The sequence below is a fragment of the Fonsecaea multimorphosa genome, assembly GCF_000836435.1.
Source record: "Fonsecaea multimorphosa CBS 102226 unplaced genomic scaffold supercont1.17, whole genome shotgun sequence".
Classification (NCBI taxonomy): domain Eukaryota; kingdom Fungi; phylum Ascomycota; class Eurotiomycetes; order Chaetothyriales; family Herpotrichiellaceae; genus Fonsecaea; species Fonsecaea multimorphosa.
The window spans coordinates 296752-311754 of NW_015971651.1; the positions used below are offsets into that span (position 1 = coordinate 296752).

General features: G+C 44.5%; 3 protein-coding genes across 3 annotated transcripts; 2 read left to right on the plus strand and 1 right to left on the minus strand.

The window, feature by feature from the left end:
• Positions 1 to 2176: 2176 nt before the first annotated feature.
• Positions 2177 to 3176, minus strand: Z520_08012 (uncharacterized protein; the record flags this gene model as incomplete). Its single annotated transcript, XM_016778509.1, has 3 exons — positions 2177 to 2231; positions 2289 to 2799; positions 2942 to 3176. 3 exons carry the CDS (start codon positions 3174 to 3176, stop codon positions 2177 to 2179), a joined length of 801 nt encoding a protein of 266 aa, XP_016630357.1.
• A 563-nt stretch (positions 3177 to 3739) lies between these two features.
• Z520_08013 (uncharacterized protein) lies at positions 3740 to 5842 on the plus strand (the record flags this gene model as incomplete). The annotated part of the gene is made up of 5 exons (XM_016778510.1): positions 3740 to 4155; positions 4204 to 4236; positions 4289 to 4474; positions 4510 to 4895; positions 4950 to 5842. 5 exons carry the CDS (start codon positions 3740 to 3742, stop codon positions 5840 to 5842), a joined length of 1914 nt encoding a protein of 637 aa, XP_016630358.1.
• Positions 5843 to 7842: 2000 nt separating this feature from the next.
• Positions 7843 to 8704, plus strand: Z520_08014 (uncharacterized protein; the record flags this gene model as incomplete). Its single annotated transcript, XM_016778511.1, has 3 exons — positions 7843 to 8015; positions 8153 to 8354; positions 8414 to 8704. The coding sequence occupies 3 exons, from the start codon at positions 7843 to 7845 to the stop codon at positions 8702 to 8704; spliced, it is 666 nt and encodes a 221-aa protein (XP_016630359.1).
• Positions 8705 to 15003: the final 6299 nt, after the last annotated feature.

A 15003-nucleotide genomic window follows, 5' to 3' on the forward strand; every position in this document is an offset into this window, starting at 1 on the left:
GGTGTTCGAAGAGCTCTCGCGATGGCTCGAAAGGCGGGCTTCGTAAGTCCGGGATTCGCCTAACTGGTTGAAGATGTTTGGAGGCACTCATGTACGGAGTTCTCGCTACGCATAGATATTAGAGCTTTGCGGTGAGTTTTTAGGAGAGAGCAGAGGAAGAATCTCTGGTCAGGCTGAAGGGTGGCTTGGGAGGAGACTTTCACCAACAGCCGCCAAAGGTCCCTGCACAGTGCCAAAGGGTAAGGTTAAGCCGAATCCGAGGGCGCGCAGATGGCCTTGTAGGCTTGCCTCTTTGTTCACTAGCCGAAGCTGAGGAGGCGAAGCTGAGCCAATGAGAGGCCGTCGTCTGCAGTATCGACGGTTTTGCATGTTGACAAATGGACCTCCAGGGTATAGACACGGTTGAAGAGAGATTCCGGTGCAAGAAATGCGTAGGTTCGCTGAACGGCCGCTCACGCCCCACATGATGAATTGGGAGGGGAAATGCGGTGGTGAGGCGGCAGGCACGGGCAGGCCACTAGGGCTGGTGGGCGAGTGGGATCATCTTGAGCCTCCTAAAACCCACAACATTTACCTCGGGCTTTACTCGTATTATAATTTGAATGTTCTGTCGGCGATCCCTCCAAGCAAGAGACTCAGCTGCCCACGAGCGCCATTCTAGCGGGGTAGTGGGAAATCAATCCCTGCTCGATGGTCGTCTATTGCACAAGTTCGCATCGTGCTGGTCGCGAAAACCCTCTCTCCCGTCAATGAAAATCCCGAGGATATCACATTTGTTTACATAACCAGGTACCTGCCTATAGATATCAGCAGCATCCTCAGTACCGAGTACGGGATATTCATCGCCAATACCTGTGACTATGTTGCGTAAATTTACCGCCCTTAATGATGCGCCCTTGTTTCACCCTTAGCATTTCCTCCAGAAACCCTAGCCTGGGCGTTCGCTCCTGACGGCTTTTGTCACTTTGCCATGGTCCAGGTTTTTGAAAGCTCCTCAAACGTCCATTTCTCGTTTCCCAGACACATCACCTGAGCGATTCACACCATCTCGACCTGAGCCGTGACAGTGATTCGTGGCTGTGCCGAGTGCAGTTCGGCCATAAATGCTCTGACAGGCATTCGTTTTGAGGAGGGCCAACCTGATCGTACGAGTCGCTCAAGGGACAAAGCTTAGACATTGTCCGTGCACAATTCCGCAGATGCATTGGAATCTGGACTTGGTTGATCATAACAGAAAGGGCGAGATCTGGAGAATGTGGCGGCTTGTGGTCAAGGAGTAAGGCTGATTCTTTGAGGCTGTCGGCATACATTACCTCGTAAACAGGTCGAAGCAGCGCCCGGCTGTGGTGAGTAGCTGTCGAGTCGAATCCTGAGCTCGCTGCTTATCTCCCCACAGCCTCTTAATCATTTCGCTAAACCCAGAGAACAAAGCTACTGTAGGTCTTGCATACCACCCATTCCAGCCTCCGCAGTCCAGACCGCGGAGGACAGCGCAGCGTGCTGCTACCCCGGTCGTTCTGAGCGGTAATAGGCTCTCTTTCTCTTGTTTAGCCAGCCACTGCCCACCAGCTCCCTTTAGTTTTTCATCCGGAACCAATGCATTGGGCAGACATAATCTTTCTTCAGATACCTGCCGGGGGCAAGGGAGGGTTCGGAATATGCATTGTCGGAGAGGTTAGAGAGCTGTTTGTGGTTGTATCTGTTGTATCTGTTTATCTGCCTTCACGCACAAAGCCAGGTCAAAACCCCCACCACTTTTTCAAGATGTGCTTTATTCCTACCGTATCACCCAAGATCCTCAATCTTCGATCCCCCGGCCATCCTAAGGGTTACACCCACCTCATTATGGCCCCCTCGTGCTTGCACCGCTTTTTGGGTGTGGATGACAATATCAAATACATTTATTCACAAAATTTGACTGAATGCTTAGGTACCTAATATCCTTAGTTGTTCCCGGGCCGTAGTGACTGTGCTCGGAATCTAAATCTTAACCTGACTTCTCTGTAGCTTACTCCAGAGCATATTACGGAGCAAGACCCCGATGCTGGAGCATGTCCACACCCATTGCTTGTTATCGTCGCTCATGACTCCTTGACACGTGAACTGGTAAGCGGGCAGCGCGGTAGGCTTCAATTCCAGAGGACATACAGAAGAATGTCAAACTCTCTAATCGAGCTCAGGACCCTGTGTTCAAAGCACTCCCTATGAAAACAACCTCGACTGCAGCAAAGCTATACGATGTCAGTCTGCATCAAATAATGGTAGACAAACACCCGAAATCTACTTACGTTGCAGTCGCTGCAAAGATCTCAACTCGCCTTGCAGAACTGAAGGCCGCCAGCACTGCCGAGAAGACTGCCGTGAAGCCAGCAGCAATTCCAATGCGGCCGTAAGTGTTCTTGACAATGAAGAGGACGAAGATCGACAGGACCGGGATAGTCGAAGATAGAACTGTTGCGACGAGTGTGCCGGTGCGAAGGAGCTGAGAATCACTGTAGGAGTACATTCCGGCCTCGGCGTCGATAGGACGGCCTGCTATCCGCCAGAATCCAAGATATTTATGCACCACCGATAAGAGGATCCATGAGATGACCTTGGTGAAGATATCTTTTTCGCCTTGCGTAGGACCAACGCTGATGAATGTCGAACCCTCCTCCTGTTCCCACAGTCGCGCTTCACTTTTTTGAAGAAATGTCCTGCCTTTCGGCCCATGTGCACCACCCTTTGGATCTTGGAGCCATCCACGAAGCGCATCTAATTGAGAATTATCTGCAGGACCAAGTGCATCGAGACGTGAGACTATATCCAGCCAAAAGTCAGTACGTGGTCCTCTTGGAGACTCATCAGATGGTCTGAAGGAACAGGATGCGTACCCTGCAGGAGTAAATCGTCTGGCACACAATAAGCCTTCACTGCACTGAGTAGGACCATCAGTACCTACTATATCTTGTTAAAGCTTGCCGCAAAAGCTCGAGCCTTTTATATTGATCATTCCCACTGTCTTCCCTGATGTTCTTGAAAGAAAATGACAAGGCCTTTCCCTCAGCCTTATCTCGCCGGCACTGGTCCTGGTATGCAGCTTGCAGTTCTTGCACTTCAGCCTGAAGACTCAATAAACTTATCACATTGGCAAAATCGAATCTGCGAAAGATTGCGAGCCCATTGTCTCTAGTCATAAGTGTCGCAAGTCTGTGATATCCATCCTGATCTACCGGCAATTTTGGTCCCCGAAAATCCATTTAGTCTTGAAATTTTGACGATATGGACTCCTTTGGAACTGGGAGGTCTCAAGAGTAGTAGGATCTGCTGCAGTCGATATTACTCGGCTAGCACTCCTCCTAAAAGAATTCATACGAATTCAGTGCTGCCTGGAAGAGTCCAAATCCCTGAAGGTGACTTGGTCAAGCGATTTGACCAGCAGGACATACTAGAGGTCATTCTAGCGTAGCCTCAGGACAGCCCCTGTTATTGAGACACAGCCCCAACACAGCCCCTCTCAAGGTAGTGTGGAGTCTGCCTCGCTTGACAACCCTTTATCCGAGGATAGCCAAAGGCCTGTCGTGAGGTCTAGCGACGCCCAAGCTGAACCGTCAGGTGCTGTGTTGTGCCAGCCAAGACATACCTCGCACATGAGGAGAAACTGAGAGCCGCCTGTCAGGCTCAGATACATATGAAGAAGCAGCCTGATGCACAGCAGTGTCGTTTCTTGTAGTGAACCTTTTCTGACAAGCCGATCGATATGGAGCCCGTGACATTCGCTGTTTCCATTGTCGCCATCCTAAACAGTGCGTCATCACTAACGCTGAATACGCTCCAGCTCCTCCAGCGGTCCAAGAAGGGCAATGCAGAGCTGGAATCGCAGCTCAGTGAAATAGTGGTGGTTATGGAAGTATTGCAAGAATGTAAAGATATCGTACAAGCCAGTCAAAACACAAAGATACCACGATCGATCGAACGTGCCATAGCTATGTGCGATAGAAGATTTCAAGAGCTGGTCGAGGTTATGAACCTCATCCAGGTTGTCTTGTCAGGATCAAATTCCCCAATGGGAAGGTTGAAAAGAAGGAAGACGCTCATGGAAACTGAACCCGAACGCAAATCTGCTTTCAAGAACTTCAGAAGCGTTGTATTGCTGCTACGTGATCTTTGTGCAGAGTATGTAAGATATTTTCCCTGAGCAAGGCTTCGCTAATTCTGTAACAGCATTCGGCTTCAACAGCAGCTTGTTGATATGAGGTAGGTTGTCACCACTGGTTATCATATATTGGCCCGTCTGATCACATTCTAGCGCCGGTCTCGCTGATCTGTTTATGGACCGCTACGATTGGGAGCCTCCGCAGAGGGCCATCTCACGTCCAGGTCATATTTACATGGACGAAGAGCCAGCACACTCAACAGATGAACGAGAAGCAGAGAAACCATTGGACCCTCTCAGTGGCATTGGCAACTGGCGGCAAGCGAACCTCTCAGTCAAGTCTTTAAGGAGCTTATTACGCAAAATTTCACTAGAAACGCGACTATTCTGGTGGGCTCCGGCTCCGAAGTCTCATCTACGCGTGCTAAGTACATGCATCTTCGGGCCAAAATGGATACTGGCTGTGACGAGAATCTCATTACAATGAAGGTTGTCAAACGAGCGCAGATCGACCAATCACTGTTGAAGCCTATCCAAGAAGAGGACCAATTCGAATTCACCATGCTCAACGGTTTCAGTTGCGCGCCAGAGTTCAAGATTACTCTGTCCTGGTATCAGGACTGCGATGAAAAGATGCGTCGCTCCGACTTCTACGTGGTCAAAGAGGGGCCTTTTGACATGCTCATTGGATCCCGTCGCTTTGCTCAGGATTTCAGGGAGCGACAGGCTTTGCCAGTGGGTAAAAGGAGAAAGAACAAAGGTGAGCATAATTCAAATGGCAGGAAAGTCGATTCTTCTGTCTGACTCTGTTTAGCAAGTCGTAAAAGGGAACAAGAGGAACACACTCGACACCTCATTGACGAGGAGATTGAGGAGATACAAGAACGGAACGAACAAAAAAGTAAGCATGTACTACAGGGCCTCCATCAACAAGGGATGGGCTTCCAAATACATACTGGTTCTGCAGCACCAGGCCAGCCGTCAGGAGGAGCTGCTGCACTATCTCTTTCTATTACACCACCACCACCACCAAGCACTGCGATCCTACCAAGTCAGAAGCCAGACGAGAAACAGCACTTCGCGAGTCCCTTGACAACTCCCCCGTCTCCGCTACCTTCAGCACCACACGTTATCTCATTACAAGGACAAACATCTCCGGAACAGGGCCAAACATCCCCTGGACAGGGGCCAATGTCACTGAGCTCCTCGGCTTCACCGTTGTCTTTGATTAACACGAAGCCTCTGCCAATGGCTCCAGCCCAGCGGCCCAATCCCTCATCAAGCTTGTCACCTCGGGCCCAAGTGAAGGCGACTCTGCCTTCGCCTGAAGACGTCCAGGCACCACAAACCCAGAGCCAACAATCGCAAGTACCACCAACGGTTGGAACATCACAGACACCTCAGCTGCTACCAGCTGCTCCGAATCAAGCCGACCCCATCGCGATGTCGGGTGCTCTCGCGCCCCAGCTCTCTTCAGCATCTTATAGTAGCTCATTATCCGCAAGTCATGGACCTGAGACCACCCCTCAAGCCAGTATAGCTTCCACAAATACAGGACAGAATGGCACTGCAATGCCAGACATGCCGGGTCAGACCGTAGTGAAGCCTGTTATGCCACTGAATAATGGTAATAATACAGCTGCGGGTTCAGCCAAGAAGCGAGGAAGGTTCTTCTCATTTCTGCGCACACGAAAGCAAAATCAATAGCTGTCGGATGATTTATTGTTCCGATACTGGCAACGATGATGTTGCTAGTAGCCAGACGATCGACTTTGAAATGGGAACTTGAGGGAACGGCTCAGAACGGCGACTTCGATGGCGGTTTCGATTAATGATTGGCAGAAACTGCTTACCAAGTAGGAGTTTGTGATGATCTTGGACCACGGTCTGAAAAGGGTGCCAGGCTGAGAGGCTGCTGAATATAGCCGTTTATTTAAGGGCAGGATTGAATGATAATACCCCTTCCCAAACCCGGAAACCCGCGTGTCTTGATAAGGTTCCTCTTGACCGCCGCTAATTAGAGAGACACCTTTATGCCTTTAATGACGCAGAGCGTGGGCCAGTGGGCCAAGATATCGTTGAAAAGCACGCTGAGTTTTAAAGCAGCGCGGCAAACCTAGAAAAGAGCTCCAGAATTTAAGCAGTTCAGGAAAGGGAGTGGCAGGGGCAAGTAGCGGGTCAACCTAGCAACTTTGCCGCGATTATATGCCTGTTGACGCCTTGACATGGTGCCTTTGGAAGCACTGGCTGGGAAGCAAATAGCGAATGATTCCAGTATAAGTGCAAGAGAGCCTCGAATTTCCAACCGGTGTGCTAGCTAGCTGGCCCACCCTGGCAAATCGACACCTTGACAGCCGCACTGCCTACCGTCTGCAACTTCACTTTCACATCAGACTCTTATGCATAACTTTTACTCGGAAGTAGACACCCCTCGCCGCATGGAGCTTTTAACTCTTCCTGACGAGATTAAATCACACTGGAGAATCCCCGATCTTGGTGGATTCGATTTCAAAAATCAAGCATTCTTCGGCTTCGACCAACGGCAAGGCTGTGGTATCTATGCCTTCTCCAAGGCGACAACGAGGAAGAAATTGTTCATGCCAGCGTCGGGATCTTGTTGAAGTCTTGGACTCTAGGCTCTTCTTTCGAAGTCTGGCATGACACGTTAAGCAGGCTCATTGCAAGTCGCACGATTTACGAATCAGCTGGCGCGTGCCGTGCAGTCTGCATAACGCCACCACCTTATACCTTGAATATTGTCACCCTGCTTCGTTGAATTCATCGTCCCACTAAAATGTGGACGTGGTTTCTCGGCAGCTCACGGCTCACAGCCTCGTGGTCGCTCCTGGCAAGGCTTGGTTACACAAAGAAACAAGCCAGAACCGCCACCCAGATGACACGACTACGCCGCTAAGAAGCCATATATAAAAAGCCACCGGTTTGGCTGGCTCCTTGTTTTCAATCTATCTGGGAAGCTGGTCCGTCGATCTGAAAAAGCCAACCTGATGATTGACCGATGTACTTTCATACCAATAGAGCAAGTGCTTCAAGGACAGCCCTTTAGCTTGGTTCTCATTTTCACAAATGCAGGGTACCGCGAGTCTCGATGTCCCTGTTACACGCAACTCCAGCACCCTCTCACAATGGCCCGTAAGGCATTGCACGAAGATTTAGATTTGTGTATGGTGACAGCTCCAACACGAGCTCCAAAGGTAGGCAGAAGGACATGCCCTTTCGTCCCTATGAGCTACTGAGTGGCTGATCGATCCGGAAACGGGTTTTGTCTTTAGACCTCTGAGCATCCTCTGGGGCGTGCGAGCAAGCTACCACTGACTGGCTCAAGCATCCTTTGTTGGCGTCGCCCATGCAGTTCTGGCTGTCTGAAGCTGCGCCAGGTCAAGAGGGGGTAGGCACCATCTTTACTCTTATTAATGCGTATTCATTCTTGAAGCCTTGCACTTCGTGAGAGGCTTCCAGAGCCGCACGTCTACGCTCGAGATGCTGAACTCGTTTTTCGGATCGAAGACTGTTCTGTTCAACATTTTGCCGTCTGAAAACTTACATCTGACCACTAATCTACCAACCCTAGCGGAAGTCGACGTGAGACGGCTACAGGCTCATCTCCATCAACCCACTCAAGTTCTCCGCCTGATTGATCAAAGCGGTAAGGACCATCTCAAGTCCTTCAGCCGTTGATCTCCCCCACAATGGCAACACCGACCTTACCACTAGACTGGACTCCAACTCAAGCAGGATGTCTATCGTCCACCGATATTTGGATATGGGACTATCACACGAATACCGACGACATGCGCACTGTGCTTGGAGGACCCTCGCAAACGACAGCGTGCTTCCCGCTTCCGTGGGTATCGACCGGCGCGTACATTGGTGGACAATGCCCTCCTCAATACACCCAGGCATGTCAAGGCGACTCGGTAACGTGTTGTCCCACGTCGGCGACCCCTTCCCAAGATGAACTATGTATTATAGTTCTGAGCATTACTGACGCATGCCTAGCGCCTACCATTTCAGCTGTGTCCCTGCAGAATGGTCGACAAAACCCCATGAATCATTATTCCCCTGCGTCTCGGAATATGCATATACGGGAGCAAGTACTGTCACCGTGACGGATTTCTTTGTCCAGACATCTACCATGCAAGTCGCAAGTTTTGGTCCTGGCCACCACTTGTTCGCTCTGGGCATGGTTTACATTTCGTCGGTAAGGCAACGCATCTGGAACCCTTGTCTTCCTCATACCAAGGTACTAACACGTAGCAGGCCTTAGCTACATCAACCGCTTCCAGCTTGTCCAGCTTATACACGAACTCGCCGCTCTCGTCCTTGTCTACGCCCCAAACACCCATTGTATCCGGTAAATCTGCTCTCGCCGTCTCGCCTGCAAGTACTACTATTCCCGGCCCCTCGTCGACGAGTTCTTTCCACCTCTCGACTGCGGACACGATCGCCTTGGCTGTTGGGATCCCCAGCGCGTTGGGGACCGTAGCCATGGCATATTTTGCCTGGAAGAAGTATTCGTTCAAGAGGGTGGGAATCCACCTCATTAGATAGGTGTGTTGAGTTGCGGGCCGCGAAAGGCGAGAACAATGCCCTCCTTTTCTCCCTTGGAGATCTCCTATGCGTTCGTCCATTGAAGTTAAGTGTGACGCTTGTCTACCCACAGATGCACACCACAGGTTTTGCAAGCCTGTTCGAACGATTGTACGTGTGGCTTTCATCGCTTGCGGGTAATCCCATGGTACGCGAGCCCACACATGCTTGCACCTATATTTATCTCTACAACCAGGCCAGGGACAGCGAGACATATCCTTTACTGAGACGGGGCACAAGTACCTTGAAAGTCAACGCGAACAAAGTCCAACTAAACGTCCCCGCAAACCATATACCCCTAGGAGACGCGTACCGCGGGTCGTTAGATAGCCTCATCACGTAAAAAGACCCAGGGTCTAAATATTTTCACATGCCAATTCTGCCCTCGAACTCATCCCACCTTTTTTTTAGCATGTGCCCTGCTTACTCGTGCAGGTCTTCAGTATTGGCTCTTCGGGTGGACGGCTCTGTAGAACCAACTGAATTGATTGATTGTCTAAACTAGCAACCACTGAAGGTGGAGAGACTAGGTGGCAATAAGTGCCGCAGTGTCACTCGCCTAACCTACCTAATGCAGGTTAGATCGGCTAACCTTCCCAATAGGGTTAGGGCAACACCCCCCCACACTAGGTACTGTCCTACCAGCGCCGATTGCAGTGCCAGCCAAACTTGCTAGGCAGTGCCATTTTCAAGGGTTTTAAACGCCGTTAAAACACAACTTTTGTTAACATAACCTATGACCTTTTAACAATCTATTTAGCTAACTAATCCTCGCGATCTAATTAGCCAGAACTAAACGCCAAACGCCGCGATCTAATTAGTCGCCAATCAACGTCAACCCTCCGAGGTCTTGACAGTAACCGTAGCCTTTATAACCCACGTAACCACAGCCTTTGCAAAGCACACTCTCATACGGCGCCTTACAAAGGACGCTTCTGTACCGCTAGGTAAGCGCCTTGTATAGGACGCTTCTATACCGCCAGGTAAGCGCCTTGTAAAGGACGCTTTCGTGCCGCGGCCAGGCGCACAGCTAATACAAAGCACACTCTTATACGGCGCCTTACAAAGCACTCTCTCATACTAGGCAGCCATAAGATCGTTACTCCCACTATTGTGGATTGGCGCTATCATACTATAAATCTATCAATCTCGTTCCGTAGTCAGTACCTACTCTAGCGCTATTATACCGATTATCCGTCTAAACGCCTTAAACGCTCCTAGAATAAGCGGCTTAGTAAGCCTATCTATAGCTATTTCGGTAGTAGATATAAACGAGAACGCCACTATTCTATCTTCAACCTTTTTACGCGTATAATAGTACTAGAATTCAATATAACGCGTCCTACTATAAGCGCTAGACGTCTAAGCCATTACTATTACAGCTTAGTTATCAATAAATATCTATATTATATCTTCCTATCCGCGGTCTAATTCCTATATAAATTGCCTTAGATAAACGGCCTTCTTAATAGCGTTATATTAACTGATATATTCGGCCTTTATAGACGATATTACGGTTATTCGTTATTTCCTAGATAACTACGTAATTAGTCCGTTTCTAAGCGTAAATAGATAGCCTAAAGTTAACTTACTATTAATACTATATTTATCGCCTTAATTACTATCCGTAAAGTTACTAATCTCGCCCTTTCTACCATTACGATAGTATAGAATACCCTAAGAACTTATCCTAGCTAGATATCTATATAGATAGTTTATATACTAAATTGTAACCTTAGAAGGATTCGCGTTAAACTATACGATCTTAGAATAAGTATAAGCGATATCTAGCCTAGTCTAATTAGCTAGCTAGGCTATAGAACTATTTATCTCCTAGAAACGCTTAAGATCCGTCTATCTATATTAATCCTCGCGCGGTACGAGAACGACCTTATTATCAAATAGGATCCTTATAGAGCGACTCTCTAGATAGCTAAAACGCTCTAGGATAGACTAGTAGTAGTTCTTTTAATAGATAAAGACCCTAGACTATATACGTAGGACCTAAATACTAATAAACGCCTATAAATCTCTAAGATCTCTCAACTTATAAGTACCTAATAGCTTAGCTTTTATATACTCGATTACCTTTCTATTATTAGAGAATAAGGCTAAATCGTCCACGTATAAAATAATAACTACTCCGTCCTAGTTAACGAATACTAATTAATCGCCCTAGTAACGCCTAAACCCTATTATAGTTAATTTACGAGAGATATTTAACTACTATTTACGCGATAATTAATAGAGACTAAATAGCGCTTTAATAAGCTTATAATAGATACCGTTCTCGCCGAATCTAGTAAGATACCGTATATAAACGGTCTTAATAAGATAAGAGTTTAGAAATGCGTTAATAATATCTAGTTATATATAATATAAGTTCTTAATATAGACGATAGTAAAGAGTAATCTAATCGATCTAGAGCGGGCTATAGATATATAGATATCGTTATAATCGATACCGCGAATCTATTTATTTCTATAGACTATCTAGCGAGCCTTTAAGCGATCTAGCTTCTTAATAAGTACCTAATAGTCTATTAAGATATTCATACTAGGTTACTTATCTATCACTATCTAGGTACCATTATCGATATAAGCTTAGTACTACTACTTAATCGTATACTTCCAGCGATCGCGATCAGGTCCTTTCATTACCTAACCATAAGTAATAATCTTATACCCTATAATAGCGATAGTATTTAGGTATTCCTATGTAAGGTTTACGGCATTCTCTCGCGCCTTAAGCGACGGCTTTATAGCTCTCCTACTTCGCTTCGGTTGAGGAGCCTACGGCGTAGGTAGACCTAGCTTAGGAGGCGTAATATCAATCGGTGGGACCACAACCTGAGGCTGTACAACCGGTGGCAATGAACGCGCAAGTGGCTCAACAATTGTATCTTGTTACTCCTGAACTTGCTGTTCAACTAGTGTTACAACCTATAGTAGATCTAGTGGTTCCTCACGTAAATAGTCACTATAATTAACCAATAGCGTATCCTAGATATCTTTATCTATATCGAATCCCTCGTTAATCTCTAACGGCGCGAGATAGTTATAATTATCCTCGTCAAAGACTACGTCTCTAGCGCGAATAACCTTACGCGATTTAGGGTTATATACCTAATAAATCGTAGCCGAACCGCCGTAACTTACTATCATATATAGACGCGATCTATCTATAAACTTACCCTAATAGCGCTCCTTAGGAATATATATAAATACGCGCGATCTAACGATTCGTAGATAGCCTAGATTAGGTTTCTCGCTATAGTAGCGTTCGAACGGTATTATACTAATAGATCTATTAGGGCTTCTATTATATAAATAGATAGCGATTTATAAGACGTTTTCCTATAGGAATTATAGTAGCTTTAAGTCCTTTAATATAGCTCTTATTTTACTAAATAAGATACGATTAAGATATTTAGAAACGCTATTAGATTTAGGACTATATAGAACCGTTCGCTCCTAATAAATATTATAATCCTTAAGATATTTAATAAGAGTAGAACCTTTATATTTCCCTCTATTATTAATACGAACCGTAGTAACTAGATTACTAGTGATAGCTATATATTAAACGAAATACTATATCTATTATACGGCCTTAGATTTAATCTTTAGGAAGAATAGGATAATGCGGCGCGAATAGTTATCTATAATAGTTAATATATATCGATTACCGTAAATTAATAGCTTAATTAGCCCTACTAAATCGCTATAGATAAGCTCGTTAATCCACGTAGCTTTACTACTAGTCTATCCTTACCTAGGAGACTAAGATTAGTTAGTAATAATATAATCTTCGTAGGATTTACCGAATAAATTTATAAAGGAAACGCTAGTCGCTATATTCCTTAACTTCTTAAGATAATCGATCAATAGATAATCTATCCTATAATATTATAGCCTAGCTATATCGCTACTCTTTACTAATAGAGCCGAGACCGAATCCTCCGCGTAGATAGTCACTAAAGATAATACTTTATCCGTAGTATCTAGAAGATAATAGCGGCTAGATTTAACTACGTTAGCGATTTATTTACTATTCTTATAAAGCCTAGTAGCGGGTAAGCTATAAGTCTATTCTAGAATAGCTATTATTCCTTATTCTTTTAAGACGTAAATACTAAGTAGATTAATACTTAAATCTAGAAAGTACTAGACATTATTAAAATAGATAGAAACTTTCCTAGTATTTAGATAATAATTAATAATAATATCGCTATAACTTTCTATCTTTATAGTACTATAATCTACTAACCTCGCTATTATCGATCCTAGTCTAAAATTAATAAAATTAGTACGCGAATAGGTTATATAGTAACTCGCACTACTATTAATTAGAAAGTCTTATTCCTTAGCTACTATTATAATAGTAATTAAATCGATAGAATAGAAATAGATAGACTTTATATTAGTTCCCCTATCGGTCTAATCTTATATTGTAAAACTCTTAAGAAGATTAATAATATTAGGAGATAGATCGCTAAAGAAAACGTTAGCACTAGCGGTATTATCCTTATTAGATCTCTTCTCTTTATCCTTACTTTTACGACTACTTTATTAATCGTCGATAATACGATCTAGATTAATAGAATAATACTTCTAATTATAATTATTAATCTTATAGATTCTATATTTAAATCCCTTATCTTTATCCTTCTTCGCGTTAATATCTCTATCCTTAGACTTACTCTTACGTTAATCCTTACTCTAGTCTTAAGCTTTAAAAGTATTAGTCTAATTACTATTACTTTCGCTAGTAGACTAATTACGCTTCCGTATATCGAATTAAAAGACTTATTAAACCGTATCGTTAAAGGTAATAGTACTAGTTATCTTTTATAATAGCTATAATACTATTAATTTATAACTATTATTAAGACCGCGTAGAAATATTAATATTTAGAAGTCGTTATTAAGCGAATACTTTAGCGTTTTAAAACTCGTTCTATTAGCGCGAATTTTATTAATATACTCCTTAAGATCTTTAAACTATTTAAGATTATAACTATTAATTAAGATAGTCTAGCGATAGATAGCCGTAAGGCCTTATTATTTATAGAATATTTTAAGCTTTTCTAGTATATCCTTCGCGGTCTTTTTATTAATAATTAACGGTTAGATATATAATATATAGAGATTATAGATAATCTCTTTAGCCTTCTTATCTTATATCTACTACTTCTTAAACTTAGATATTTCTTTACCTAGCTAAAGATCTTTATTAGTAGTAAAGATCTCTATAGAAAAACTATCCTTAGGTCGAGTCTATCTTAAGGATAACTAGATAGATATTCTAAATAATTAAGTCTCTAAATTAAAGCTCTTAGAGTCCTTAACTTTATCCTTTATAATAGCGATAGTATAGTACTCCTCTAAGCGTAGAGTTATATAGTATAAAAGGACCTATATCGAATAGTTCGATTTACCTTATAGGATTAGCTTTCTACTATTCTTATTATTTTAGTAATTCTCCCTTATCTTTTAGTATATTTATTTATATTTCCACCTCTTAGAATCTACCTCTTTAGCTAGTAGTCAACTACCGTACGAGACTAGGGATAAGCGAGATATAGGTAGAGAGGAATATAGGCCTAATAGTAGGGTAGTAGCGCTACTAAAATAGTGATAATAGCTAATGATTTTTAAGCTTTTTAATAGCCTAATAAGTACTTAATTACTAATAGCTAATTACTAGCTAATTAATACCTTAAATAAGCTAGGAAACGTTAGTCTTAACCCACTAACCGGGCTACTCCTTAAGGGACCCCGCGGGTATTAAGCGAGCGACGGAGGAGTAGCTAAACTTATAGCGGCGCTATAGCTATAACTAACTAAGGTAGAGTTGCTATCTCGAAGATCCGCGATCCTCAAGACCTAGTAATCTCTATAAACGCTTTACGTAAGTAACAAAAGGCGCTCATAACCTATAGAACTAACTGAATTAATTAATTGTCTAAACTAGCAACCACTGAAGGTGGAGAGACTAGGTGGCAATAAGTGCCGCAGTGTCACTCGCCTAACCTGCCTAATGCAGGTTGGATCGGCTAACCTTCCCAATAGGGTTAGGGCAACAGGCTCGACCCTCGGATCTAGAGTTCTGGGACCCTACATGCCTCCTACGATGGGCCTTCGTTGTCTTTGCCTTTGGTTGGTTGGCTGAGTTAGTTTACGGGCGGGTTAGGGAAATCTAGATTACTCGGGTACCTAAGAGGGATTGAGTACGAATAGTTGTTGGCACGAGGGCA